The 27971-nt window shown below is 39.3% G+C and overlaps 2 protein-coding genes across 4 annotated transcripts; both read left to right on the plus strand.

Moving 5' to 3' along the window:
- Positions 1-2590: 2590 nt before the first annotated feature.
- On the plus strand, positions 2591-8641 carry fsta (follistatin a). 3 transcript variants are annotated; one of them, XM_004546985.3, is made up of 6 exons: positions 2591-2785; positions 3931-4128; positions 4302-4520; positions 4648-4872; positions 5482-5712; positions 7097-8641. In XM_004546985.3, coding segments are annotated over exons 1-6 (966 nt in total). In that variant the 5' UTR covers positions 2591-2694; the 3' UTR covers positions 7099-8641. The 3 variants fall into 3 exon arrangements, with proteins under 3 accessions (XP_004547042.2, XP_004547039.2, XP_004547040.2); XM_004546982.4 differs by having other exon boundaries at positions 7492-8641; XM_004546983.4 differs by having other exon boundaries at positions 3931-4122; positions 7492-8641.
- Positions 8642-9343: 702 nt separating this feature from the next.
- ndufs4 (NADH:ubiquinone oxidoreductase subunit S4) lies at positions 9344-27820 on the plus strand. Its single transcript, XM_004546981.5, has 5 exons — positions 9344-9500; positions 12080-12158; positions 25854-26026; positions 26135-26208; positions 27627-27820. The coding sequence occupies exons 1-5, from the start codon at positions 9418-9420 to the stop codon at positions 27728-27730; spliced, it is 513 nt and encodes a 170-aa protein (XP_004547038.1). The 5' UTR covers positions 9344-9417; the 3' UTR covers positions 27731-27820.
- The last annotated feature ends 151 nt before the right edge of the window (positions 27821-27971 follow it).

The raw sequence follows: 27971 nt of genomic DNA on the forward strand, positions 1-27971 counted from the left end.
TGCACAAATGCTCAAGGTAGATTATAGATTTCTGTAGATGTTTGTAGATACAGACATGCAGTATTGGAGCCTAATCTTTTGGGATTTTACCACAAAAATGCCTGTTCAAATGAAAATGGATGCCCTCCATGATATCAGAAGTGCATGGAGCTAATCAGGATTTTATTATATTCTATGGCAGTGATTTAGAGTGGCAAAACATTCCAGTCAGTACTAATCATTTGCTTCATGGGCCTGTTTGAACCAAATTCAGCTCAGAGCCTGAGCCCTGCTTGTCCCTTTGCTTATGCCATTAATGGCTTCAGGACCAGAGCCAGCACTTTAAAGTTGATACAACAGGACAGAAGAGGGCTTGCATGTTGAGAAGTGTTTTGGAAACTTCAGATCTTCAAAGACACTGATCTCACAAATCATTCACACCAGACACTGAATGATTCGTTGAACATAATTTAAGATCAAATGAATGTTTTCTTGATTTGTTGAAATGAAGAATTGTCTCACAATGAATTAAAAGTTCTCAAAAAAGTAATATATAATATATACATAACCTTTATTTGGCACATTTGTTCATTTTGTTATCAAAAGCCAATTTTTTGATCACCCACACAAGATTTTATTACCAGATACTTTAGTCTCTTGATAAAATCATAAATCATCTGTGGCATTTATGCATGATTCAGAAAAGTGTCCTTTAAACAGATTATACATATTTGATTATAGGGACCTGCAGTAGTTTTCATTACTTAAAGATGTTTCAGAAAAGCTTGGCTGAAATGTTCAGTCTTTATCCAAATATGCAAAAGTGCATAAAGCTCCGGTGATTACTCTGATAACAGTCAACACAAGCTAGAATAGAATAGAATAGAATAGAATTCAACTTTATTGTCATTGCACATGCACAGGTACAGGGCAACGAAATGCAGTTAAAATCATTTTGATAACAATTTTCTGCAGAGGGGTTAAAATAAGATTAAAAATATACAAATATTTGCCATCAGAGGATCAAATAGCTGATAAGGATTGCAGAAAATTGTCAAAATATTTGTTCTGGTCTCATATTTGCTGTATCATGATTGTTGACTGAAGGAAATGAAGACGATTGCAAGGTCTTTTATGGGGGGTTTTGTGTTAAAAACTTGTTTTGCACTGAAAATCAAGCAGTCAGAAAAAGCATGTTGTCTTCTTATATGATGTTCATTCGTTTTTGTGAGTCCTGTGTGTGCTATCGTGGAAACCCCCTTTTGAGCGTATTTTTTATTGTTTCTAATCCTAAAAAAATGTAATAACATTAATATTGTTCATTGCTTATAACAGTAATGATCTGTCTGTAATAGGAGTGATCACATAAGTAACGGTTGACGTCTTTTTTTAAGAGAACCCCCCCCCCCCCCCCACACACACACACACACACATCCTGGTCTATATTAAAATCTTACATAAATATAGATTTGATACCAGATATTAGTATCATGGAGATAAACTGTACAGTGAGTGGTATTTAACTGGATACAGACAAAGAGATCACAGTGTCTTCTACCTGACCGTCAGTTAATTAATTTCCTGGTGTCTGGTTCGCACAGCAGACACTTTGATTTGAAGAGCTGTAACCAGAATTCCGCTGAAGAGGTCGCGCAAGGACTTCTGAAGGAGTTCAGCGTCTGTGAGCGGAGAGCAGTGTGTGTGTGTGTGTGTGTGTGTGTGTGTGTGTGTGTGTGTGTGTGTGTGTGTGTGTGTGTGTGTGTGTGTTTCATTCAGTGAAACGCAACACCCTGCTTCTCTGTCTGAAGGCTCTTCGGTAACAGGTTTAATTATATTTAAAAGCTTGACCCGGGAGAGAAACCCAAACAACTGTCTGTTCTAACATTAGCAGTGCGGCTGCGGACTACTACGAATTCTATTATTGTCTGGGCTCGGATGTGTTCCAAAAGGCAACTCACATCAAAAAGATCTGCTCTTTTGTCTGCAGTTGGTGGAAAAAATATATATATATCAGTAACCACCAAATAGTAACCTTAATTTGAAGGACTGATGGTATGCCTGGAAAGGCATGCTGGTAGTGGGCCTGTCTGCACATCACCATCATCATCGTCATCATCATCATCATCATCATCATTATTATTATTATTATTATTATTATTATTATTATTATTATTATTATTATTATTATTATTATTAAAGAGCACATGTCCACGCCATGTGTATAGAAGATGCAAAGCCCATGAGTGCTCTTTTTCCACGAGGAATCACGTGAAAGTGAATAAATGATGTGATGAAAGTATCACAGGGGTTAAAATTAAACTTCGGGAACAGTGTTGATTTCAAAACAACAACAACATTTTTATATCAGCTCATACTTTTTCCATCTTGCGCTTTCTTTCTCTGCAGAGTGCCTGAGCTCCAAGTATGGTGTTTTCTTTCAAGTATTTTCATATCCTTTAATTATTGCGGCAAAGAGAAAGTTGCTAGTAACGATGTCACCTGATTGGGATTGAAAGAACTTTGGTAAGGAAAAAAAAAATTTTCCCCACCCCCATAGAAGAGGAGACCGCCCACCAGAGACAGTCAACCCGAGACCCCTTATAGATTTAAAGAGAGGCTGCATTCTCAGACTGACACTTATTCAACACTGCCACCTTAAGCAGATTACTTTTGCGCTGCCTGTGTCAAATACGTGGTTCACTTTGCCTCTCCATCATGTTTGGGATGCTGAAACACCACCTTCACCCGGGCATTTTTCTCTTGTTCTTATGGCTTTGTCACCTCATGGAACATCAAAAAGTTCAAGGTAAGCTCTCCTTATCAATTTCCTTTTATTCTCTTTCGCTTTTTTTCTTTTTTCTTTTTTAAAACGTGCACTGCTGTCAGTCACAGAACTCGCGGGGTGTCTTCCACTTGCTGCCACCGAAAAACTTTTCAAAGTTTCTTGATAAAAGTCTCTCTACATCAGGCAGTGATTGCGTAAAGCGTATAGAAAACAGGTGCCCTGTGGGACACTTCAAAGTGAGATTATATGGCAAGTTTTGCAGTCGTCACCATGCGCGCGAACTACAGCCGCCACGCCGTGTTGGTGACAGTCTTTCACAATACCTGAACATATTTTTGCAACTGTGTGAGCGTTTAGCATTCCGCGATGTTGTTGTCAATCCTCCAACAAACTTCAGAATATCCACTGTGAGCGTGTTATTTATACATTTCCCGCTAGTAGCCTTTCTGCATTGTATGCAAACACAGTTGCAGTTTTATACCTATGCAGGCTTTTGCACCCATCATTCATGGTTTCGGGGGACATATTTCAATTCAGCATAAGAAACACACTATCTCATGAAGATTTAAAAAAATGTGTTTGTGTCTTTGTCGGTTTAAACATGCTGTTACTGTCTGTGGGAAGTAATATTTTTGGCATGTAACTGGAAAAATTGTTATGTATCACATTTTAATATCTCTGAAATAAACTTTACATTGCTTTTTTTAATAAGTAAGTCATTGTCTGCTTGCTGTCTGGGATAACGTAGTGAGTGAGGCGTTGGAGACGGTGGTGTGTGTAGCCTTGTTACCTAAAAACCGTGGTTTTCTAAAGGAGAAAGATTGGCTGCTATTTAACGCTGTCTAGACGCTCCCGTTTCTGTCCAGTGATAGCAAGCAGACACTGGGAATAAAAGACAACCCCCCTCCGAAGATTCTTCTTACTTTTTTGGTTATGGCTGCATTGTAAGGGCTGTCAGTCACAGTTGGGATAGGCAAGTGTTAACAGTCTCGCAAAAAAAAAAAAAAAAAAATCAGACAAAATACTGTCGGGAGGGCGAAAAGGGAGGGAGGGAGCGTCTCGGATAATACGGCTGCGTGTGTATATTGAGTCTGGGTCAGCGGGTTTTTAGACGTCCAACATGCGGCATTCGAGCTTTTTTGGTTTTTTTTTTTTTTTGTCTACAGCTGGGAACTGTTGGTTGCAGCAGGGGAAAAACGGGAGGTGCCAGGTGCTCTACATGCCCGGGATGAGCAGGGAGGAGTGCTGTCGGAGTGGAAGACTGGGGACGTCCTGGACCGAGGAGGACGTCCCCAACAGCACGCTCTTTAGGTGGATGATCTTCAATGGCGGAGCTCCCAATTGCATACCTTGCAAAGGTGGAGGTGCACTCATTTTCCTTCGTTTTCTCACATTACATGTAATCACTCATTTTGGTTAATGAATTAAACTGGTGCTCTGGTTTGCGTAATTGTCCCATTACTTTACGCGCCAGAATACACACCAGGGGAAAAAGAAATCCTCATTAGCATCACATAACACAGAGCTTTTGTTTTAGAAACCTGCGACAATGTTGACTGTGGGCCCGGAAAGAGGTGCAAGTTGAACCGAAGAAGCAAGCCGCGCTGCGTGTGCGCACCAGACTGCTCCAACATCACCTGGAAAGGACCTGTCTGCGGCTCTGATGGAAAGACCTACAAAGACGAATGCGCACTGCTAAAAGCTAAATGCAAAGGTCATCCCGATCTGGACGTACAGTACCAGGGCAAATGCAAGAGTAAGTAAATGTAACTGTCACCACATTTCTGAAAGCTGAACGAGCTAGAAAGAATCCGTCGCTTTCTTGTATTTCTTGCATTTCGTGTCATTTTCACACAACTCTCCCAATGTCTTTGTTTCGCCAGAAACGTGCCGTGACGTCTTGTGCCCCGGCAGCTCCACATGCGTCGTAGACCAGACCAACAACGCGTATTGTGTGACGTGTAATCGGATTTGCCCCGAGGCGACGTCGCTTGAGCAATACCTCTGTGGAAACGATGGGATCATCTATGCCAGCGCGTGTCACCTGAGAAGAGCTACCTGTCTCCTCGGCAGGTCTATTGGAGTGGCATATGAGGGAAAATGCATCAGTAAGTCTGCAGCTACACGCATGAAAGCGTGAGACTTTACTCCCCGAGAGAGAGAGAGAGAGAGAGAGAGAGAGAGAGAGAGAGGTGCAGCAGTCACCGACACTGAAAACTGTTTGAGTGCATTTTCTTTCTGGCCAGCTCTGCAGTAATTCACTGCTCATTTTTGCCAACATTCCAGTGAGGAGGGGGTCTTAGAGAGAATGTGTGTTTGGTAGTTGCTTGTGTTTGCTCAAGAAATGATAGACATCTTATTATTTCCTGATGTTGGCAGCACTTTCCCATTTGGGAAAGAGGGAATGAGAGGGGGAGGGAGATGGAGGAAAACAGGGGAGTGCTGGGGGCCATGAAGACATGCTTCAAGTTTTGAGTCAGATTGATTCTTACACAGATAGTAGTCAATTTCAGTCTTGTAGTCTTTAAAAGGCTAATTAAAAACAAAGCTTTCTGTTCCACACCACGAGGCCTTATCCCGTAAAGTAGGATTTAGTTTTTATTCTCTCTAATTCTCTAAAAAACTAGGTAGTCATTTGATCCTGCTTGAAAAACATTCATGATAATCCATCTAATCAAAGATTTCCTCTCTCCTTATTTCCTTCTTTCTTCTCCCAGAGGCCAAGTCATGTGAGGATATCCAGTGCAGCACGGGGAAGAAGTGTCTGTGGGATGCTCGGATGGGCCGAGGCCGTTGCTCATTGTGCGATGAGTCCTGTCCGGAGAGTAGGACAGATGAGGCGGTGTGTGCCAGCGACAACACCACATATCCCAGTGAATGTGCCATGAAGCAAGCTGCTTGCTCAATGGGGGTGCTGCTTGAAGTCAAACACTTAGGATCTTGCAACTGTAAGTAAATTACAAAAGCAAAATATAAAAAGAAAAGAAAGAAACAAAATCCTCCCCTCCTTCTCTGAGCAAAAGACAATATTCTATGTTGCTTTCCCAACAAAAACCTCCTGTGAAATTGCCCCCCACCTTCCACCTACCCTGATTTTCCCTGAGCTCCCACCCCGGCCACATCACCAACCACAGCTTAAGCAAGCAGAAAAGACTTGGGGAATGGAAGAACTTGCATGACATTGTCCTCGTTGCTGGCTTTTGTTCTCGTGTTGTTTTTTTGTTTAATTTTCGTTTTTTTTTTCACGTTTTCCCAATTCTGCAAATCCTGCTAACAGAAAGATGCGCGAAAAACTTATATCAGCAAACTGTTTGCAGTGGATCTATACTTTCTGAGAAAATAGGTGTGTCTATGGTCATGCTAGTGACCTGCGGGAGCAGGTTGCCTTAAATCCCATGCAGTATTTTTTCAGTCATTAATGGTTTAATGTCCAAATCTTTACAGCTTGTAAATTCCATGGTCACATTGTTAATTCCCTGGAAATGGTCTATTTTCTTTATTATTATTATTATTTTTGGCTATAATCAATTTATTCAAAATGCACTGACGCTTGTGACATAAACCACACTGCCAACACGTCAGTTAAAAAAAGAATGTGTTTAAACAGACGTATGACGTGCATAAGGTGATTGTAACATTGGTACCATTGATAACAATGATGGATTTGTACACTAAGATTCATGTGAACTGCCTGTCATAGACCAGTGTGAGCTATTTATTAACCCACAAATCTCCAGACAAAATACTAAATTTAACAACAGCTTTGAGGTAGTTTCAAATTGACATTCCAAATTTCTATTTAGAAGGTTGTTTGTTTGTTTTTCCTAACTGGCTTAATATAATGTGATTAAGGTTTGCAATGAAGTCCAAGGGACCAACTTTATGATCACCTCATGGGCTAAAAGTCATAATTTACAGTGTGCAGATTGAGCATAAGCTTGTTGATCCACGCTCCCTTACTTCCCATCCCATCATCAGAAAAACGTTCATTAGCTAACGCATTCATACCGCTTCCAGTGACTGTATCGTGTATCAAAACTCCTTTTGGATTAATGAGGGACTACCTGTGTTTTCATGTATCGTTACCCTTGTGCTTGCTTGTGTGCTTTTTTATGTGTCCAATGTAAATCTCTTGTGTAAAAAGAAAAAGAATATACCTCAGAACTGTGCTAACGATCTCTGACCTGCTTGCTAAGGTCAGGCTGTGACACAGAGTCCTCCCTCCCTGTTCGTTTGAGCCAGAAGCGAAAATATTAGTAATCAGAGAAAAGAAACTATAGCGAGTCCAAGAACACAAAAGCACTTTTCTGTGTTATGTGTGTCTGCTTTCAGGAATCTGCTCAAAAGAGACCTGAGCCACTGGAACCATCATCCCCAGTGCCCCTAAACCCGCTTCCCATCCTCCCCTTAACCCACCTCGTGACCTTCCCCTAACCTCCAACTTGCCGATCCTTTCCATTGTCGCTCCTTTTTCTCATGTTGCAGCCCTGACTTGCTCGATTATGTAAATGGACATTGTATAATTAATTGGGGATGCCACAGCAACTACTGCTGCCAAGTCACACAGACTGTTCCTCACACAAACATAATCATATACACAAAAGAAAGAAACAGAAAGGAGGCTGTGTGCCAGTGGCTTAATTGTGAGATTTATTTTTTTGACAGTGATATTCTGCGCTGTTGTGGTCCATATTCATACAACAGCTACCATATATTCTCCCATATAGCCATTACAGAAGACCAGGAGGAGGATGAGGAAGATGAGGACTCAGACTACATGGCCTATGTCCATTTATCTTCTATACTGGATGGATAGGCTCACATCACTAGGGGAACAGTCCTAGGGCAAGGAATCATGTCCATACTGTACATTATGTGTATGCTTATTTATTTTTTAAAGAAAAAGGAAGTATACATATAGTTCAGTCTGCTAGATGTTTATTTATACTTTTTGTGTTTTATAAATTATACATTTACACTGTCAGGCTATCACCTACCATGATATATTGTGTTACCACTCATTTCCCTTTTTTGTTGTTTTCCCTTTTACTTTCTTTTTTTATCATGAAGAAATATATTTGTCCAAAGAAAAGCAGTGTTATTTATTTTTCATGGTACCGTGTAAGTATAAGTCCTCTTCAAGCTGTAAATTGCATTCCCTGAGCTGTAAAAAATCTGCTTGTTTCTGTCAAATCTCTATCACAGATGTTTATGTCACACATACATAAATGCATGTTTAGGCTGTGTGTTTATTTATTGGGAAATATATCAATCATTTTATGTACAGAAGTGTGTCTGGTTTGTTTACAACTATAATTACTGACCAAAGGGATTCTCTCAATGGTTTTGCAAAAGAGCACTGTAAATGGTGCAACACAGCAGTGATGGAATAGAAAAGAAAAAAAGAGCCATTTAGTTTTTTCTTTTCTTAGTTTTAAGTTTCCTTCAGTTTTAGCCCTTTAGGTTTGTTTCCACATGGAGACTGTAGACATAATTAAATATAGCTTTTATTTTGTCTCACTACATTAGAGGTAAGTTTGGGCAATACTTGATTACTTTGGAAACAATGTGCCATTAACATTTGTGAGCTGTCTTCTTGCCAATGTACTCCGTACTGCTCTCACAGAGCTACACTAGGACTAACATACTGCAATACTCTACACTATATCTGACTTCTTCACTTTGTTTCTTTTTATTTGTTTTTTTTTCTCCTCAGAATGCATTTTTTTGTTTTCAAACATCACAAGAGAAATACAAAATTCTGTTATGAATATATAGTTTTGTATTTTTTATGTAAATGTCATATGTACATACAAAGTTTGATGGTATTTGTACAGATATGAAGAGTGAATCAATAAAAGTTTTTTTTCCTTATAATTTTATCTGACTCTGGTGGATTATTTATTAGACATATGTCTAAATCTATCATAGCTTCAATGCAAGCGTTTACTTTAAAGAATAAAAGACTGGACATCAATCAGATCAAATTAAACCATACCTTTTATAGGCTTAGTCTATTTTGATGGCCATCACTTCACATCATTGTCATGAGATATTTTATTCATTTGGACTGGCTAAAACTTGAGCTATAAACAATTTCTAAACTTAAAAAGGATTTGCTAAAAATGTATATTCATACATATCAGTAAAACTACATATACCTTTACCCAGGGGATTTTATCTGCATTTCCTGTTACTGAATGTTCCAAAAACTACGTTGTGAATATACAAATGAATTTACATGGTGTACTACACAATATTGATATTGTGCAATACACAATGTAAAGTATATACATGTATTAAACATATGTTTTAAGAAACAAATTGCTCCGTTTTTTAAGCTGTCATCAGACAAAGCATAAGAAAACGGGCAGAAAAAAGACAAACATATAAACTTCAGTGAGTAGACATGAAGCACAAGCAAATTGAAATTCTTCTCAGCGTGCGGGGTTTCCTTCTATTTACACCAAAATAATTGTTCTTTGTTATATAAGAGAGCACTGGCGTAAGTAGATGTCTGGGCGTCCCTTGGTGTGCTATGTGACACATCCAAAAATTCGGTTGGCAAAGTCCTTCATGTACCAGCTGTCTCCGCCACCCGCGCGTACTGTTTGTTCCTTTGCGGTTACCGTACGTCATCGTTGACAACAATCATGGCGTCCTCAATGTCACTTCTCGGATTGGGACGTTTGTCTGCTTTTAATGCAGCTTCTAAAATGTTCTTGAATCCTATCAGGTAATTTCATATTAATTGTTTATCAGGTTTCTGTTCGCACTTGATACTCTGAGCTGAGTTTGTTTGAATTATTTAACTCCCAAGTCGACTACAGCACAGAAGCCGTGTGTCTGTTAGCTTGTCAGCGGCAGAGCACTTTAATGAAGATTTTTCTTTTTCTCTTTTCAAAATAGAGGTTTCGCACCTAACGTGGAAGACTTTATACACTAAACAACGTCAGCGCCTGCACGCTTTTATCTTGTAGTACACTGGGCTTGTAGATAATGTCATTGTCCTTACAGCACTTGCTTGCCCAGCTAATTGGCTAATGCTAGGGCGAGCTAGAAATCAGTTTAAAAGCTAACACAATTAAATGATGCTCACTGGTCTGCACAGCACGTGCTACATACCAGACCGAGACAACTTTATTAAATAAGTGACTCAGCCGACAGCTAACCTTACAATCAGCTGTAGGGAGCCTGGAAGCTAACAATTAGCATGAAAGTAATTCACTGCTATTGATAGAATACAGTGCTTCTCTCGCAGTAACAAATCTGCAAGTTATAGTTTGAGGTATTCATGTAGCCACCAGACCCCAACGATACTAACACCAAGAAAAGTTACCTGTGTTTGTGGAAGGATTTTAAACAAACTGACCCCCGTGCTGCTCCACTATGTGTTTTTTGCCACTTTTTACCACACAGTTATTTGCCACAGTTAGTGGGTTTTGTGACACTTTAAAAGAGTACCTCCATATCATAAATACTTAAATACAACAATATTTTCCGCATTCATATTTCCGGTTAGTAAGGACAGTTAAATGCGATGGTCGCTAATTGATGGCTTGCCTGGCAGTCATCGGCATTTCTTTTTAATCATTTCCTACAAGTCTTCCTCTAAAATCTTGAATGAGAAAGAGAGGAGGCTGAGCTGGAAGTGGCAGTTGAAGATGTTGACGATCTTTAAATTAAATCCCCCTTTAGCTGAAAGAAGAAGAATATAGACTTTCAGTTGTTCATCACTTTTTTTTTTTAACATTTAGTCAGAGCAGAATTGATGTTGCACAACTGATTAAAAATTCACCATTGTCATTGATAAATGCCATTGGATTTTTCCATCATCAGAAATGATTCTGTAAGCTGTTACAACAGTTGACAGTTGTATTCACAGTTACTGTCTCCTTTGGGAGTTTTTAAAGAGAGAAATAATACGATGCATGCTTTTACAACTTTTATTATTCACACAATGGCATTATGTGCAGTGCATTAGCTGAGGTTATTAATAGATACCAGATTAGAATATGTAGTGTAACCATGTTGAAAATGAAATAAGACATTTATTTTGTTTTATAGAGTCTGGAAAGATGGAGATAATAAGAAATCATTGACTTGCACAGTATTTTCTTGGCAAAATCTGAAGTAATCTAAAAGTCAGATGAGTGATTGGATAAATCACAGTATTTCCTCAGCCATGTTGATGAGGAAGCATCCTATTACCCCAAGAAACTGACAGGGATAACAGTTAAATGAAAGCCAAAGGGCGAAAAGGAAAAAGCAAATGTATACCCAGTCATCTATGCTGTGTTTTTCAGTCATTGATGGGTTTTGCTACTTTTGTCTCCCCTGCTCTCAGGTTCACCTTGATTGTGTGGTTTGTTGTTGTTTTTTTTTTTTGTTTGTTTGTTTGTTGTTGTTGTTTAAATGTGTGATTTCTGTGTGTGGTTTTACACACAGAGCTGAGCTCACAGTTAAACAGATTCAGAGGTGAAGTGGGTGGATGAGGTAAAAAAAAAAAAAAAAAAAAAGAAAGGGAAAAAACTGCCTTTTACCATGCATTAAAAAGTGTTAAATATTTAAAATCTTAAATCTAAAACAATGGGAGAACTACTCTGTTTCATTCTTAAACCAGTTTTGGGTTTTATTTACAGACACATGATATACATTTTTATTTAAATGGTCAGAAATCAAAGGAAAGTGTGCAGATTTTGGTTAAATAAGGTATAAGAATCATTGCTTTATCTGTATGTTGTCATCGCGAATACTCCCATGTGTAGTTACTCCCCAAAGCTCCTTCAATGCCAGGAAAAATGCAGAGTAGGACTTTATTCATGTGATTAAGCTGTGCAATGATTACACCTGAAACTATATTCGTCTTTTCTTTTTTAAAAATCAGTTTTTATTGAAAAAATCAGACCTGAGACTGTAGTGAAATCTTAACATTCATTTGAAATAAATACAAAATTATGAATATATGGAACGTGCCATTCTGTGATGGCACGTTGCCGTTTTGTGATGGGGCACGGCTGCACTTTGACAAAGAGCCTCACAGTCCTCGCCTGACAGTTGACTACAGCCAACATTAAGCACGTCCTGTCATTAGGATGAGAGCGAGAGTCTGCCAGAGATTCACTAGACAGAACTAATAAGTGGCGGGGGGGATTCCCTCCTTGTCGCTTCCTTTTCACTGTACCCCCATCCCACCGCCTCCTCCAAGATCGTCAGCATTTCCAGAGCTTAACTTGTTTGTGTAATTTCTTTGTCACTTGTGTACTTTTGGTGCTTTGTGCTTAGCTTGTAATCACAATTAAATTTTTTTCCCAGGTCTACAAGCACATCAACACTGAGACTGGCAGAGAAACCAGGACAAGATACACAGCTTATTACAGTTGATGAGAAATTGGTAAGAATTCATCCCTGCTCAATCTGAGTTGTACATCGGTGTTTATCTGATCTTCTGTCTTCCAATTATTCTGCTGGGGGAAAAAAACTGTTAAAAAATTTTGTCATCTGCTGCCAAACTGAACTTGTCCTAGACAGTAGGCTTTTGTAACAATATGACAGTGATGACGAATATCATCATTTGTAGTTCAGTTCACAGCTCTGATTATTCCTATCCTCACAGTCCTTCTAGGTTTAAATGCCAGTTCATGAAAGAAGTGGCTACAACTATTTGAATGGCTGAGGAAATGGAATTTTTTCTAACAGGAGAAGTGGAGTAATATTCACGCACTGTAATGCAGTTATCTTCACTCAGTCCATTTACAATGTATAGTTTTGGGGGGGTTTTACATTATGAATGCCCCAATGATATAAATGTGGATACAGTAAATCATAAAAATATCTCACAGAATAGTGCAAAATTATTTTGTTAATGATAACAAAAACTATAGTCTCTGGTGCTTTCAAATACTCAGTCAAAAAATGGGGGCACTATAGTAAAGTATTGCCATACCATGTGCAGTATGTGTTTTATATCAGCTTCCCTGCCAGTACCTCCCTGCTTGAACATTTGCCTGGGTCAGTAGTGACTGATTACTGTGATCATTAACAGTAACACGTGATTTCTTTTGCTCTTTCTGAAGTTTCACAGATTCATCAGTTGTTTGAGGGCTCTTTGTTTGGCATCAGCAGTTATCAGATGCTTTGCATAATAGTTTTATTGCCTGTCGTGACAGAAATATTTCATAATGCTTGGTTTGTGCTACTCTTTCAATGTAAATTTAGACCAGACAGGCCCGAGTCAGCCTGTTTTGTTGGTAGCATATGCCCAACAAAATGATTTTGTCTAGACTTGTCGACTTCATCTACTCTGCCTTCATTCAGTAAAGTACGCAGCTGCATTAGGATAGCTCCTAATGCAGCTGGGTGATAACAGAATTTTCTAAATCGATGCAGCAGAACGGTAAATGTTGTTTTCTGTGTCATACATTGACCTGCAAAGTAGGCAGTGTTATGTGCCTGTAGTGCCCAATGCTGGGCAATGTTTGGGACATTTGCTGAAGTCGCTGCAAACAGTTTATCAGGACTTTTCACAGCGCTTTCTGTAACCACAAAAAGCTTCATGGAGTGGTATTATCCAAATTAGAATTTGATGTTTACACATGCACACACGAAACCAGGTTACAAGTGAGGGAAGTAATGTGTAGAAACAGTTTAGCAGCACATCTGTCTTGCAACCTCTTTGAATTTGGATTGTTAGTCAGGCAAATTAAGAAAATTCATCAGGGTTAGCTTGGGCAAATGGTGAAGTAGGGCTGCTCGATTATGGCAAAAATGATAATCACGATTATTTTCACTGAAATTGAGATCTTGATTATTTGACGATATTTATTTAACAATAACAATGTATTGAATAATGACTTTAAAGATTGTCAAAAAATAATATAAAATAGTGTGCAAATACTGATAACAGTGCAAATGTTTGCAATATAAAAAATAAATGAAAAATGAGTTCTGACTCCGCGAACCCATAATGTTTCCACACCACCGAAGTTTTTTTTTACCTCTCTTTTCAACCAACGGCAGTCACTCTCCTCTCCAAATAACTTCTGCTTAGCTTTCCGAACTTCCCTCAGGTCCTCTTAATCAGCGGTCCCCAACCCCCAGGCCTCGGACCGGTACCGGTCCATGAGTCGTTTGGTATGAGAGAGTTGAGGCTCAGGTGTGAAATGTACAGTTTTCAGGGTTTTTATCGGTTTTCAGCATTATTTTGTTATCGTATTTATCGTTTACTCGGTTTTCCTTGGTCTTTTCACGTAGTTTTATTTTGTTGTATTTATCCGCGACACCTTAAAGGCCGGTCCGTGAAAATATTGTCGGGCATAAACCGGCCCGTGGCGCAAAAAAGGTTGGAGACCGCTGCTCTTAATTGTTGTTACACGTGTTCGAAATGCAGAGAGGTGCGCTCGATTTGCCACACGGAGCAGCGCGAGAGTAAAGCACGAGGGAGGGGCTAATAATCGGCTCAGTCATTTTTAATGATCGTTGAAAGCCCAGATCGTAATCGTGATTAAAATTCGATTAATTAAGCAGCCCTATGGTGAAGTCTGTTTTGGTTTTTTGGGTTTTTTTTGTAGTTTTTAAGAGCAATCAAAATGGATTTCTGGGTCCACAAATACACAAGGGCAAGAAAATGTCATCTGACATTTAGGATTTTTCAAATCTCTTATCATTTCTGTCTACAGTTTCTGGCCTAGTTTCTGACTTGCGTAACCTCTATGAAAGCAATTTCAGAAAGCAACTTTCAATGTGATTACTTAAAGATGCTGAAAGATTAAATCCCTATGAAGCCCTGTTCTTCTTTTTTCTTCTTTTACATGGTGTCTATGACTGGTCTGTTTTGGGTGAATACTGTTGCTCCAAAAGAACTGTTCCTTTTAAATCAAGCCCCAGTCAGAGAGAAGCTAGTTGACCAGGCAACGGTTACTTTACTGAATTACTTTTTCTAGGATGTGGTATAGCTCTGTTTCGCTTTAATCTTTTTTTGTTTTAGCATTAAGTGCTGAACTATAGTCTAAACAGTGATAACCAAGCATTTGAAGTGGTTAACAACGCACCAACTGTACAAAACAAAGACTGATCTTTGACATTACTGCTTTGTCATAGAAAGTTGAATTAGAAGGTTACGGAGAAAGAGTGAGTTTGGGGAGAATGTGGGAGTCTGTTGTGGACTTGTTTTGGGGCGGGGGAGCAGTATGGGCAGCGTCAGTGTGCTTTTGTCCCAGACCAAAGCTGGCCATACTGGCAGACAAACCTTTGGCTGGGCGGAGTGTCTGTCTCTGTCCTCTCAGTAGGGGCCACAGAGAGGCACAGCAGAGGAGAGGAAAAAAAGGGCCTCTAAAAAATGTGTGTGTGTGTGTTGGGGGGGGTGAAAGAAAAGAAACTAGCATGGAAAAAAGTTTGTGAGACACCCTGAGACTCACGAAAAAGACAGTGGCCACTTCAGTGTTGTTGGCCACAGAGGTTCCTTTGTAGCATGCTGTTACTGGCGACGAGGGGAAGTACTCTAATGTTCACCCAGACAGGCCGAAAAGAGAGGCCCTCAGCTGTTTACAGTACAGTGGCCTCCGTCTCACGTGGTAGAGGGCATTGAGAGCACTCTCCCTTTTGGGCATTCAGCATATGTCAGCACGCTAGTCATTCATCAGGCTGTCAATAAGTGTGAATTGCTTTCTGGTTTGACCAATCAAAGAAAGATCTCGATCCACTGAGAGGTTATTCAGGGTTTGCACGCCGTCTCTCTCGACCAGCCTGAGGAGAAAGTGGAGTGCTGCTCGTTGTGCAGTGAACATTTCTGAATAACCTCTTTCAGATGATATTGCATTTTGGCCTGGGCAAATGATATTTTGAATTCACTCCAAAAACTCTGCATGAACATTTGTCTGATACTCATTATCTTGTCCTTAGTTCTCGTGTGTCCAGAAAATGCAGACTTTACAAGAACATGGATCTCTACATTGTGTTTGGCCATCTCCATTACAGACGAATTTAGAATCTCCTGCTGGGTCAAAAATCAGGGAAAAGGACATTTAAAGTGATTTGGACTGCAGACAGAAAAAAGTTTTAAGTACTGATTAGTCACAGAAAGTTTTTATACTGACAGGGATAAGTCCAACTGCTTTTCTGAAACTGCCTTTCTAAGTGTCATTCACTAAAATTGCGTGGGGTTTTTTTTTTTCCCAAGTTAAGAGTAATTGTAAAAAAAAAAAGTATGACGATCTGCTTCTGTTGTTCATCTTATACGACAATAAGTAAAGTAGCTGGGTTTTAAACTGCTGACCAAGCAGAACAAACAATTTAATAATGCCATGCCTATTACGGTCATTCACATTTTAGACTTGCGAAAACACAAAATCAAAAGATTTATTGAGTATAAAAAAGTGCATTTTTTTTACACTAGATGTATGGGAGGAAAAAAGAATCAAGCAAAGGCATCATCTTGAAACAGTATTTGCATTTTCTTTTTTCTTTCTTTTTTTGCTTGAATAGTAATTGAAAGCTAAATTTGTAATTGAAATAGCATTTTGATATGTTACAGAGCCTTACTTACAGTAAAGTCTTTGCAGAGGAGATGATTTTGATTTTAGGGTTGACTGTAAACTTCTTTAGGTAGGTTTTGTAGGATTTGAGTGTTTTCACCTTTTTCCCCACATTTAAAGCTCTAAGTTTGACTTTTATGAGCAAAATTTCTGGGCCATTGGCTGATTTTCAGAAATGATGCCAAAGAAAAGGACGTGCGTGATGGTCCACCAGTGCCCGTAGCTGTTCCCCGGCGTGCCCATGCTGACCTGCTTTTGTTTGTAATTACTGTTTGATTAAGCATGCTGGGCAGCTCCCAGTGTCCGACTGGCTGGCCAGTGATACACAGCTTTATACGAAATGTCTACAACCGCAGTCAATTAGAGTCAGGCCTTTTTGCTTTACTCTCTGGTCCTTTGCACAAACAACTGTGGTTATAACCATAACAGCTGCTTCAATATGCAATACAATATCTCTCACTAACGCGTGAGTCTTGCAAACAGAACGTTTACTTCTCTTTCAGCTGTGGCCAAACGCGCTCTCTCTGTCCACATAAAGGCAACACCATAATCTTAAAGCGCTTGTGAAGCCTTGTTATAGAGTTCTCTAAAGGCACTAGGGTTTTATTAGCCAGAGAAGGACAGTTATTAGACCGTGGGGAATTGAGTGAAAAGGCGGAATGACGACGGCAAGAGGAGAGTGTAGGTATGTTCACTCGATGCTTGGCATGTTTACGTTTGATAAGTTTTTGGGTTTCTTTATTTCTTTATATAATTTAGAGAACAGCATTTGCTTGGCAAGATGTGACATCACATCTGGCTAAAAGATGTGGGGTTCTATTGCGGTAAGATAGATGAGTCTAAAAGCCTGTTGTCGGTTGTTTTTAAAGACAGAAATTGAAATCAGATTGAACGATCTTGTAGTTGAAACATTAGAATTTATTTTCACTGTCGGACTCCCTGATACAAAATAATTGTTTTGCAAGTGTCAAAATCCCTTCAATCACCACCATAATCCCCCCCCCCCCCCCCCCCCCCCCCCCCACACCCCCCACACACACACACACACACACACACACACACACACACACACACACACTTGGGAAATTGGGGAGAAACAAAAAACTAAAACCCACAAAAACTGCCATTCTAGCTATGAGGACATTGAGCACCACCACTTTAAGTCTGCAGTACAGGCGTGAATATCCTCTGTCGAGCCTCAGAGACAGAGTGACCTACAGTGGAGCAGACCACATTCACCACCCCATCAACCCGCTTTTCCCTCCCTTCCCTCCTCTTCCAGCCTTCCTCCTTCCTTTGCACATAGACAATTTAAGTATCTGTTTTGTCTGCTTGCCCTCTTACATGGCGCAGTTGTACGAAAAAAAATCTCTGCTCAAGTTTGAAGTAGTGGCTGAGAGGATGTTGGTCTTTGATGAATGGCAGACAAGAGGTTTTATTATGTATCATCAACTAAATAGTATTTCATTCATTAGCACTCTCTTCCATAGACTAACTCTCTGAAGAGGACTCCTCAGCTGGGGAGTTTTAGGAAGTGTCCAACTGCTAAGTGTTGTGTTTGCAGATTGGATGAAAAAGGATTGCTACTTCTGTTTGACAACACTTCAATTTATTCATTACTTGTAAGCTACCAGCTCTTTTTGTAATTTTGCAAGCTGCTTTTGGTATTCATAAAATGTAACATGCTCTAGGAAATGATGCTTAAATAGTGTTGCTCTGTCTTATAGCTTTAAGTAATTGTTTTTCCTCACAAACTTGTACTCCACTAAGATTTTGAAACTTAAAAAGATACTCACAACTCACAGTAAGATTCAGTTGAAACGGGGCAAGTCTTTGCTTGACGCATTTTCATAGTTTGGGTTTATTTATAAATTGTTTTATTATAAAATGACATTTGAGATGCTCAGACAAACAAGTGTGTCTGCATCCAAAATATTCATAAATGACCCCTCCTCTCTCCTCTCTTTACCAGTATGTGTAATGTGAAATACAAGATGACTTTCATATACCAGCTGCTTCTTGTTCTCCAATGTTGAACCACTCCCACACATGAGCAAGCAGCATAATATTTGTTTCTATTAGAGATGCCCCCAGTGTCCAGTCAGTAATTGGCACACTTTTTCCACTTCAAAGACGTCTGAAGGTGGGAACCGGCCGAGGCTGATGAGTGAGGCTCTTGGTCTGGGTGTGGGCTGGACAGTGGGGCGTTAGGGGCGATGTGTTTGGGCTTTCGGCACATGCTGACTCAACATGATTCAGCTTTGGTGACCTTTTGACCCCTCTGGGTGCCAAGTTATAGATTTGGCATACAGGTATACATCCTATGATGAGCTTATTTGTGTGGTGGCAGCCCTGGTGTCTATAAAAATGTGACGGTGACGCTAGAAATGTTCTGCCAGAGCTAGTCATCCTTTGTTTGCTTGTTTGTCTGTTTGCTTGGTTACTGTACTAACTGGAAAACACACTGTGTACTTCAGCTGAGAACTGGAAACCTTAACAAGTCTAAAAAAAACAGCACGCCAGTAGTAATGTTTAGGTAATGTGAGCAGGGCTGTTTAGGGAAACGGACATTAACCAGTTAACCACAACATTAAGACCAGGACAGGTGAAGTGAATAACAGCGATTATCTCATTGCACTGCAATGTTCTGCTGGGGAAACTTTGGTCCTGGCATTCTTGTGGTTCCATCCTAGATGCATTAAACATGACAAAAAGCCCAAAGTCCTGACCTGTCCTCCAAACTTCCCAAACTTGCCGGTACGGTTGAGGAGCCACAGGGTAGTGACCAGAGAGCACAGAGTGTAAAAGCTCAACACCATCAAACTTGATCATTTGATACCAGCAGCTCCACGTTATTGTTGGCAGTTAGAAATTTTGGAAACGCTGAGTATGTTGAATGCTCATTTATGGATGATTCATAGGTCAGTGTCCAATGTTAACAAAGACCTGACTGAAATTGATTGAAAAAGGAACCAATCTCTAAAGGAAAACTTATAAAGACTTCAGAAAGTCTGGACAACTTTTGCTCAGGATTACTTTGAAAAATGACTCCTTGGAAGATAAAATTGAAAGAAGAGTGCTGTATATGCCAGCAGAAGAGTGCCAGATAATGTTTATATATGAGCTGAACAGGTAAAAAAGTATCATGGCTCATGCAAAACAACCCAGCTACAACTGCAGCCTTGTGGGGGTCACGTAAGGCCATATATGCTACTGGCCTTATTGTACTCTGGCTGAAACCCTGAAATCAATCATCTGTATCCACCCTGTTCTCCACGTTTTCTCACCTATCTGGTTTATTGGAGAGCTGATCATTCTCATAACTGATAACCAAGTCGTCCTGGATCATTGTAAGAACAGATGTGGCATTCCTTTATTTTATGTTTAAATAAATATTTTTTTAGTACCCAGTGGGAGTATCCAGTGATTAAGTGAAAAGACAGGGGCAATTAGTTCACTGAGTGATTAAACAGAAGGTCTTTATATGCACCTGTTTTTAATTCTTTGCCAAACCTGGGTACTCTGCAGCATAAAGAGCTAGTCTGTGTTCCAAGCAGTAGATATTTTCATCAAAATGGAATTAGATGAATAAAATAAATCATAAAATTTATAATTTATATTGCTTTACTTGGACATTTTCTCAAACATTCTTCACAAACTGATTTCAATATTCTTTCTTTTCTTTTTCTTTTTTCTTTTTTAAAAATCTTTTTGGCAACCACTTTTTAGGGTAAAATACATTTGATCTCTTTCATTACCTTTTCAGAAATGCAATGTATACCACAAAAATCCTTAAACCTTTATTGTGTTTGGATTAGATCTGCAGATAATATCAGGAATAATATGAAAAACACATTTTATATCACAGAGCAGGCAAAGGTGGGTTTTATATCCCTTTGTATAAACTGTGGGAAATGAACTGCAGGAAATGTAGACATTCACCTGCAAATCATCTGAAGCTGACAAGATCGGTTAAACAATATGGGAAGAGTGGAGGCTGGAAGAACACTTGGAGAAACAGACATCCACACCCGGCATCTTGACTTTTTCAGCAATTAAAATAGGCTGTAGTCTTTGTCTTCATTGGCGACTGGTTTCTATATTTGGAAAAATAACTGAGTCTGATTGAAGATGGCTTTGAGAATAGAGCTGTCATCTCAGCGTGCCAGGTTTAAAGACTTTGATGCAGTTATACCAGTCGTTGCAAGTCAGTTTACGCAAAGAAACATCTTTGACTGGTGTACAAGCTTCTTGAATATAGATATTTAATGCATAAACACACATCCCTGTATATTAGTTTTGAAGGTGAACTCTGTATTTCTTGAAGCTAAAATAAAAGAACTAACACCATAATAATTCTCCAAAGTTTTTACGTACTGCTTCTATAAATTATTCACTACTATGCAGGCTGCTGATATATGATAAACCTTCAAACTCAAGTATCTGTTGTCCAAACTGGACTTCCAGGTGCACATTTGGTTCTGGTTCATCTCCTTCAAACATGAACTGATCATCAATGACCAAAGAAGGAGATGAAAATAAATGGAAATTAGACCAGTAGATTCCTTTGTCAGGAAGATAGACATTGCAAGTCTTTGTATTTAAAATATTCAATATTTTGGACCCGAATGAGGAAAGAATCAGGTTTGAGGTTGTTTGAAGGAGTGCTTTTCATATTTTGGGTCAAAGTTGTTTTTCTATCTGCATTTCCTTCTGAGCAACAGCTGTCTGCTCCCCACAGTGTGTGAGTGCTGGGAGAGCCACAAATACAAATGTGTGTTCATCTATATTTGTGAGCATTTTGATTGATAGTTATTCATTCCCAAGTCTCACACATCTTAAATGTCAACCATCACAACTAATGGCCAAACCTGTACCCTAACCTAAACCTAGTTGTGACTTTAACCCGAAAGCCAAGACTTCACCCTCAAACAGGCCTTTAAAAGGAGGTGGGCCAGCCAGAAATGTTGTCACTTTGATCTAAAACTCAAACTGATTTCCACAAAGACAGATGGACATTTATTTGTGTGTTATGTTTGGTTTCCTGTGATATATGACTTCATTCTCTCATGTTGTTTGGATGAGCAGTTCCCAAGACTTAACAGACAGGCACGTACACATTTAGCGAATGTAAAGGTGGCCTCGTTTCAAGAAATGAATGATTGCCTGCATGTGTTAGAGTGGACATCAGTAAAGTGGAGCTACATAAATAACCTGGGTTATACTTTATTTGAATGGATGCTGCACTAATTAATAAAAACAGTACATTTCACAAATGTTTAATTTGGAGGTATTTGGGCATCCAGCTTCCCTCTATAAAACTATTCTTTATCATTTTCTTTCTTTGGTATCTCACCGCTTCCTACAGTTTTTCCACCAGACTTAAGCAGACTGAGATTTCTGTCTTGTTTACACCAAAAATTTCCATCCCAGTTCTCTGTTGGAGAATTAGGGGTACTAGCTTTCAGCATTCTGGTGGGCCCAGTGGCCCCACAGCGACAAGCCCCTGTGCTCTTTATTTGGCACGTAGCCTGGAGGTGTCAGAAATATCGACACGCTTTCACGTGACGGAGATTTTGCCAGCCATTACCCCCCCTCTTTGTTAAGCCCTGCATTCTGTCTGCCCAGCCAGGTATTGTAGGGTCCCGTTAAGGCCCTGTGAATAGTGTCAAACTTGATAGTTCTCATTTCGCTTCCTGTACATGGCAGAAGAAAAAGTGCCCACCGTGTGGGTTTTCCTTTTGTGACGGTCCTCTCTAGTCTTCCTGGGAACACACTGCATTCCAGCCACAATCGTTCCTTTTGTGAATCTGGGTATTGTGGGTGAGCTTGTTATGCCGATAACCCTCCAAGCTTTCAGAGTAATGCATGCAAATATCAGAAGTCTAGACTTGTATTTTTGCAAACAATGCCAAATAAGCAAGCAGAGGTTTTTCAGTGATTTAGAGCGTTTGTTTTGACACATTCTCCCTTTTTGTGCTCATCCACACCCAACCTTAGGTTGCGCTACATCTGGAGAAATTATTGCAACAATTTACCATATATGTCACGTATTTTCACAATAGTTACATGTAACTATAGTGTGGCCTGCTGATCCCAAGAGTGTTATTTCTAATGTGTCTCACAGAGGGACGTAATGGGTTCAATCGCCTAGAACAGACCAGAAATTCCACATTTTATAAAACTCTGCAAGTTTTTCTTAATGCTCTCTTTTAGAATAGAGAAACCTTTGGAGCATAGCCTTTTGGAAATAAAAAGTTACAACTTGCAGGCATTTTAAAGCATTTTTGATCACCTGCTGGAAAAAAAAAGAAGGAGAAACCCTTCATCTTATTTTCTTGCTGTTTAACACTGTCTTGTGTGTTATTGTGTCATGAACCATTACCCCCTCTGGGTGAAGAGAACATGTTTTCTTCCTCTTTGTGACAAGAAGGAATTGTTCGGGTTAAGTAGATAGGGCAGCCGGAAATAATTACCAAGCACTTGTGACGGTTTTTTTCCTCCCCCCTTTTGTTCGTCTTTTCCCTTTCATTTTAACGATCTTTTCAATGTTCAGATCTTGTTTATGATTGCATGGCAAAAGATGTTTCACTGAAACAAGCAGTAGTTTAGCAGTTGGACCTGTAATTTACTAGGCTTAAATACCATTGGAAGCTCCTTTGCCAAGAGGAAGACGGGCTTTTGTGTGGAGCTCATGCAAAATGACCCCTTTCTACAAATCAACTGGCAGATGACAGACAATGATGAAAATTTGATTCTTTGAAGTTGTAATGGCCATTGAAATGTGTAAAATTCTTGTATTGAAAGGAAAGCTCCCTGGAAAGCCCTCAGTCTTGGGTGGCTGCTGCCTGCGTGCTGGGAGGTTCATCTGTGTTTTGTCGCCGACTTCCCATTGCTTGTTTGCTAATTCCCTGAAGAATTGGACCAGATCTTTGATAGGAGCTCCAAGGGGCTCTAGTTGCTCAGGAATATGCATTCAGTGCACCCTCATCCAATTGTCGTGCTGTCCTACTTCATGAAGGTCTGCAACTAATTGAGGATTAGGAATTAATTTCAGAGATGGCCATTATATTTGTTTTATATTTTACATTTTTTTGTTCTCTAACTTCATGATTGACCTTTTCAAAGTGTGCGTACGCCCAAGAACCAGTACCACTGCAGACAAAGTCCAGACCTACACAGCAACAAGTACATTCATGCACCTTTGTGTATTTTCTTGGCAATGTATTCATGAAAAAATCAAGCCAAGAGAGATTTGCTATATATACAAGTAATGGTGACTTTTTGTTAATGTCAACATGTGCAAAAAATGTTATTTAAAAAACAAAAAATAAATAGAAAATGCAGAACTACCACAAAAACAAAAACATGGGAAAAAATAGAATAAAACTCCATCCTGTCACAGTTGTAGGAGTACACCTTGATTTCTATTATTCAGAGTAATTAAAAAGAAAATTTGAACTATTTAAGGCTCTAATATATACTCTTTACACACATTAAACAACTGTTTGTTGTGGTATTGGTGTAAAAGAGAACGATAGTAAAGGTAATGAAGGCAAATTAATTCGTTATTAATAAAAAAGCATTAAAAATAGTTATTTTGTTTCTATTTTTCTTTTACATGTGAAATACTTGTTTTTAAATCTCTTTTCAAATTAACAATATATGTGATGTAATCACAAATTTTGTTACTATTTAGCATTGAAATGGTACACATGTATATTTGACTTAGTAACATATCCAAACCAATGCAGACAGGTTAAAGCTGAGGAAAGATTCAGGGATAGTTATTCACACCTGTGCTGCCAGTAACAACCCAAACTTTAGCTTGTTTTATGGCACCTATAAAACAAAGTTTAAAAAAAAAGTATTCAATTCTCAGACTTTTTTGTGTTTTATTGTTCTTTGACATCAAAGATGTACTGAACCCCCTTTTTCCACCTTAATATTTTACAGTGGGAATAAATCTGAGATTGATGTGAAGTACAAAAATATAAAACATGAAACATTTGATTACATAAGTAACTTTTATGGCCATCAAACATTTTCCTGACCTCTGTTCTCCTGACATTGAGCTCATAAAACATGTTGCTAAAGTTGTATTTTTTTTATATCTGCAGGCTGACATCAAGTGTTTTCTTTGAGAAAAGCTTACGTTTCGCATGAACTCCTAATGTTCGCAAGGAGAGAAGAAGTCATGAATAATCTAATCAAAGTAGAACACTTCATGTGGACTGCTGGCAACCAAAAACATGTTGTTGGGTTTTGGGTTGGTTGTTTTTTGTTTTTTTTTTAATAAAAGGAAATTATTTATTAATTTCTTGTAAATCTGTAATTGCCAGAGTTTTCAGTCTTAGTCACACAGGCCTAGAGCTCAGTTGGCGACTGCTGGGCAGCAACTGGTAAATAGAGAAAATGTGCATTCCCCAACTGGTTATGAGTCACTGTGAAATCAATTGTTAAAGCCAAAGTCATGAAGGCCTAGAGGCTGGCCATTGACCGAGTGGGATCCAATCGGTGAAATTGTTTGTGAAGCGGTACATGTGATGCACAGATATCTTCCCATTTGCTAAGGTGAAGATTGAAGGGGCTGCAATCTTCACAAAGTAAAAGTTTGACCCTTTAAAACATGGCAGCTGTCCATCTCTCTGTAGCTTTTCATTTACTCTGTGCAACTTGTCTGCTGGAAGTTTCACAGTCTGTCATCTTCTTAAAAAAATCAGGCTCTGGTTGTTAAAAGGCACAACTTCTAATATGAAGATGAACGTTTTGCATTTCCAGTTTGGAAAGTTGTAAGTCAGCATTTGGAATATGCAGAACACCATCAGTAACCAGTGTGATTACTACTATTGTGTAGTAATTGTAATTAATTGAATCCCAAGAGAAAGTATTTCATTGCATAGCTTAAACTGTCACACAGTTGCCAGTTAACAGTGAAACATCACAGTTCTCCAAAAGTTGATTCTGTTCATCTGGACGTAACGTTTTGTGGAAGAAACGTTTCGTCACTCATCCAAGTGACTTCTTCAGTCTCAGCTGCCTGCAGGTTTATAAACAGTACATTTGCATAATGACTGAAACTAGCACCACTGAAGGAACAATGGGCTGGGAGTGAGTGACAAAACGTTTCTCCCAAAAAACACTGGGAGAACAGAATCAACTTTTGGAGGTTTACTTACCTGGATGATTGAGCATGCATCAAAACATCACAGCTGATAATCAAGAGGAAGACCTGGCTAACCAACAGGATTTGCAGCACATTTGTGTTCAGTCATCTCACATCTCCACCAACCAAAGGCTGTAAACCACGCTTCTGTTGGGAGGGAGTTGTTACACAAGCATATGTGAAAAGGAGCATTTGAGTGGTTGTTTTCACATTGTTTATTACAAGTGACTTGCAGAACACAAGTAGTAATTGGTGCGTGACATCAGTTGTAATGCTGGATAGTCATGAGGTCAAATGAGGCCACACTTTAGAAATTAGAAGCACTCTCCTAGTTTAGATTTTTATCCTGGTGTTTTGTTAGTTTATTGTGTTTAATTTCTGTGTCCTTTAGGACATCACCACTCTGACAGGAGTCCCAGAGGAGCACATCAAAACTCGTAAGGTTCACATCTTTGTGCCAGCCAGGACAGCCATGCAGTCCGGCGTGAACACCACCAAAAAGTGGAAGATGGATTTTGATACTAGAGAGCGCTGGGAGAACCCACTGATGGGCTGGTCCTCAACGTGAGAACCTTCCACCTCCTGATTCCTACAGCACATAAACTGACATTATAGAACCTCTGCACACAGTTGTTGAATTTTGGATTCTAATGCCTTGTGTTTCTATTTTAGAGCTGATCCCTTGTCCAATATGGTGCTGTCATTCTCCTCCAAGGAAGATGCCATTGCTTTTGCAGAGAAAAATGGTAAAGAATTTTTCAGCCTTTGGTTAAACAATATATCTGTTTCATCATTTTAAAAGTGACAAAACACTGTAACAAAGAAGTAGAGAAATAAGTCTCACCACTCAGTAGTCCTCTACAAACAGGCACATCGATTTTATGATACATACAATCTCCATGTATTGACTCACCAACCACGTAAATAGTTTTTATCTGGATTTTGTCATTTGTTTCTGGCTGCAAGACAAATAACTCTCAGCAGTGAAGTGAGCAGACTGTTGGACAGGCAGTGGTTCATTGTTAGATACTGCTGGTGGTGTTTAGAGTTGTGTTGTCAGTAGTTTTGTGGCATTAACCCCATGTATGATGTATCTGGACTTAAAATGGATCAGTGTACACACTCATTTCTTCTGGTCTGAATCAGTTGAGTTTGTATGCTTTTAGCCTTTTCTTGTGATTTTTAGGGTTCTTTTCACATAAAAACCCCCACAAAATTAACCAAAATGCTAAGAATGCGAGTGGAAACTTAACAGAGATTTTACATTGATTTTATGGCTAGTTGCTACAGTTTTGTAATCTGCATGTTTCTGGTATTTCTGACCCAGAAAGCAAAGCATACCTGGGCTATGGGAAGGCTGTTTGGGTTGGATCCAGGGTTGTTCACGTTCTCACCATAAATGAACCACTCTGGAGTTTGTTTGGAAGTGGACCGAGGCCACCTCCTCTGAAGGGTCTCGGTGCCGTTTACTGCACCTGAGTGCGTTTACTGTGTTTACATCTGCACAAACGAATCGCACGGAAACGAACCAGAGTTTGATTAAACTGTGCAGGTGTCAAAACAACCTCAGCTACTGCATCTAACACAACTGACCATCCAGAGCGGTAACATCATTATTTCCACGGTCATGTTTGCATATTTTAACATATAAATCATTTACAGTATATAGTTATTTATATATCAGGGGATATATAAACTGTGAGGGGAGATGTACCTGTGACCAGATTCTTTCAGGTAACTTTGCTTTTAAAAAAATTAATTTGGTGTTCCCAGTTGACCTTTTTAACCAAAAATGGTGATGGTGGGGATCCAAGCACCTTTCTTATACCAACTAATAAAAGATCAAAGGAATGCTTTTAATGGGCCAACCAGCTCATTAGACAATCGACTACAGCCCTGTTTTAGTAAAACAAAATGAGGTGGTTTTCTGTGGAGCTCTAATCAAGTTCATTTTTGACTCAGAATTGAACCATCTGGGAAAGTTTGTTGAAACCAAGCAAAGGAAACGGGCTTACTCTGTTTATTGCACCGAAGAGATTAGAGCCGTTCTGACTACACACAGGTCGTTGATGTCTACAAAACACCTCATTGCGGTTGGAGCTCGTCCAAAAGGAACATACGTGACGTTATCAGCCCCATCACTTACTCTGATGTTTTCTTTCAGGTTGGAGCTACGACGTAACAGACAAGAGGACCTCAAAGCCACGGGTGAAATCCTACGGAGCAAACTTCTCCTGGGACAAGAGGACCCGGCGGTCCGCCAAGTAAACTGAAGACGCCCACCTGTTAGGTGGCCTGACCTGCAGCAGACCTGTATGATTCTTGTCAATAAATGCATAATTATATGAGTAAACCAAACATTTGTGTCGTAATCGCTTTTTTTCTTCAAACATTCACCTCATTACCGACTACCTAATGTAGTCCATCCAATTAATGAAGTGTTTGCTCTCCAAGTCGAGCTGTGCAACAGCAAAACAAAGGGGACGGTATTATTACAATCTGAACCTGT

The sequence above is a fragment of the Maylandia zebra genome, linkage group LG12 (genome assembly GCF_041146795.1).
Source record: "Maylandia zebra isolate NMK-2024a linkage group LG12, Mzebra_GT3a, whole genome shotgun sequence".
Taxonomy (NCBI): Eukaryota; Metazoa; Chordata; class Actinopteri; order Cichliformes; family Cichlidae; genus Maylandia; species Maylandia zebra.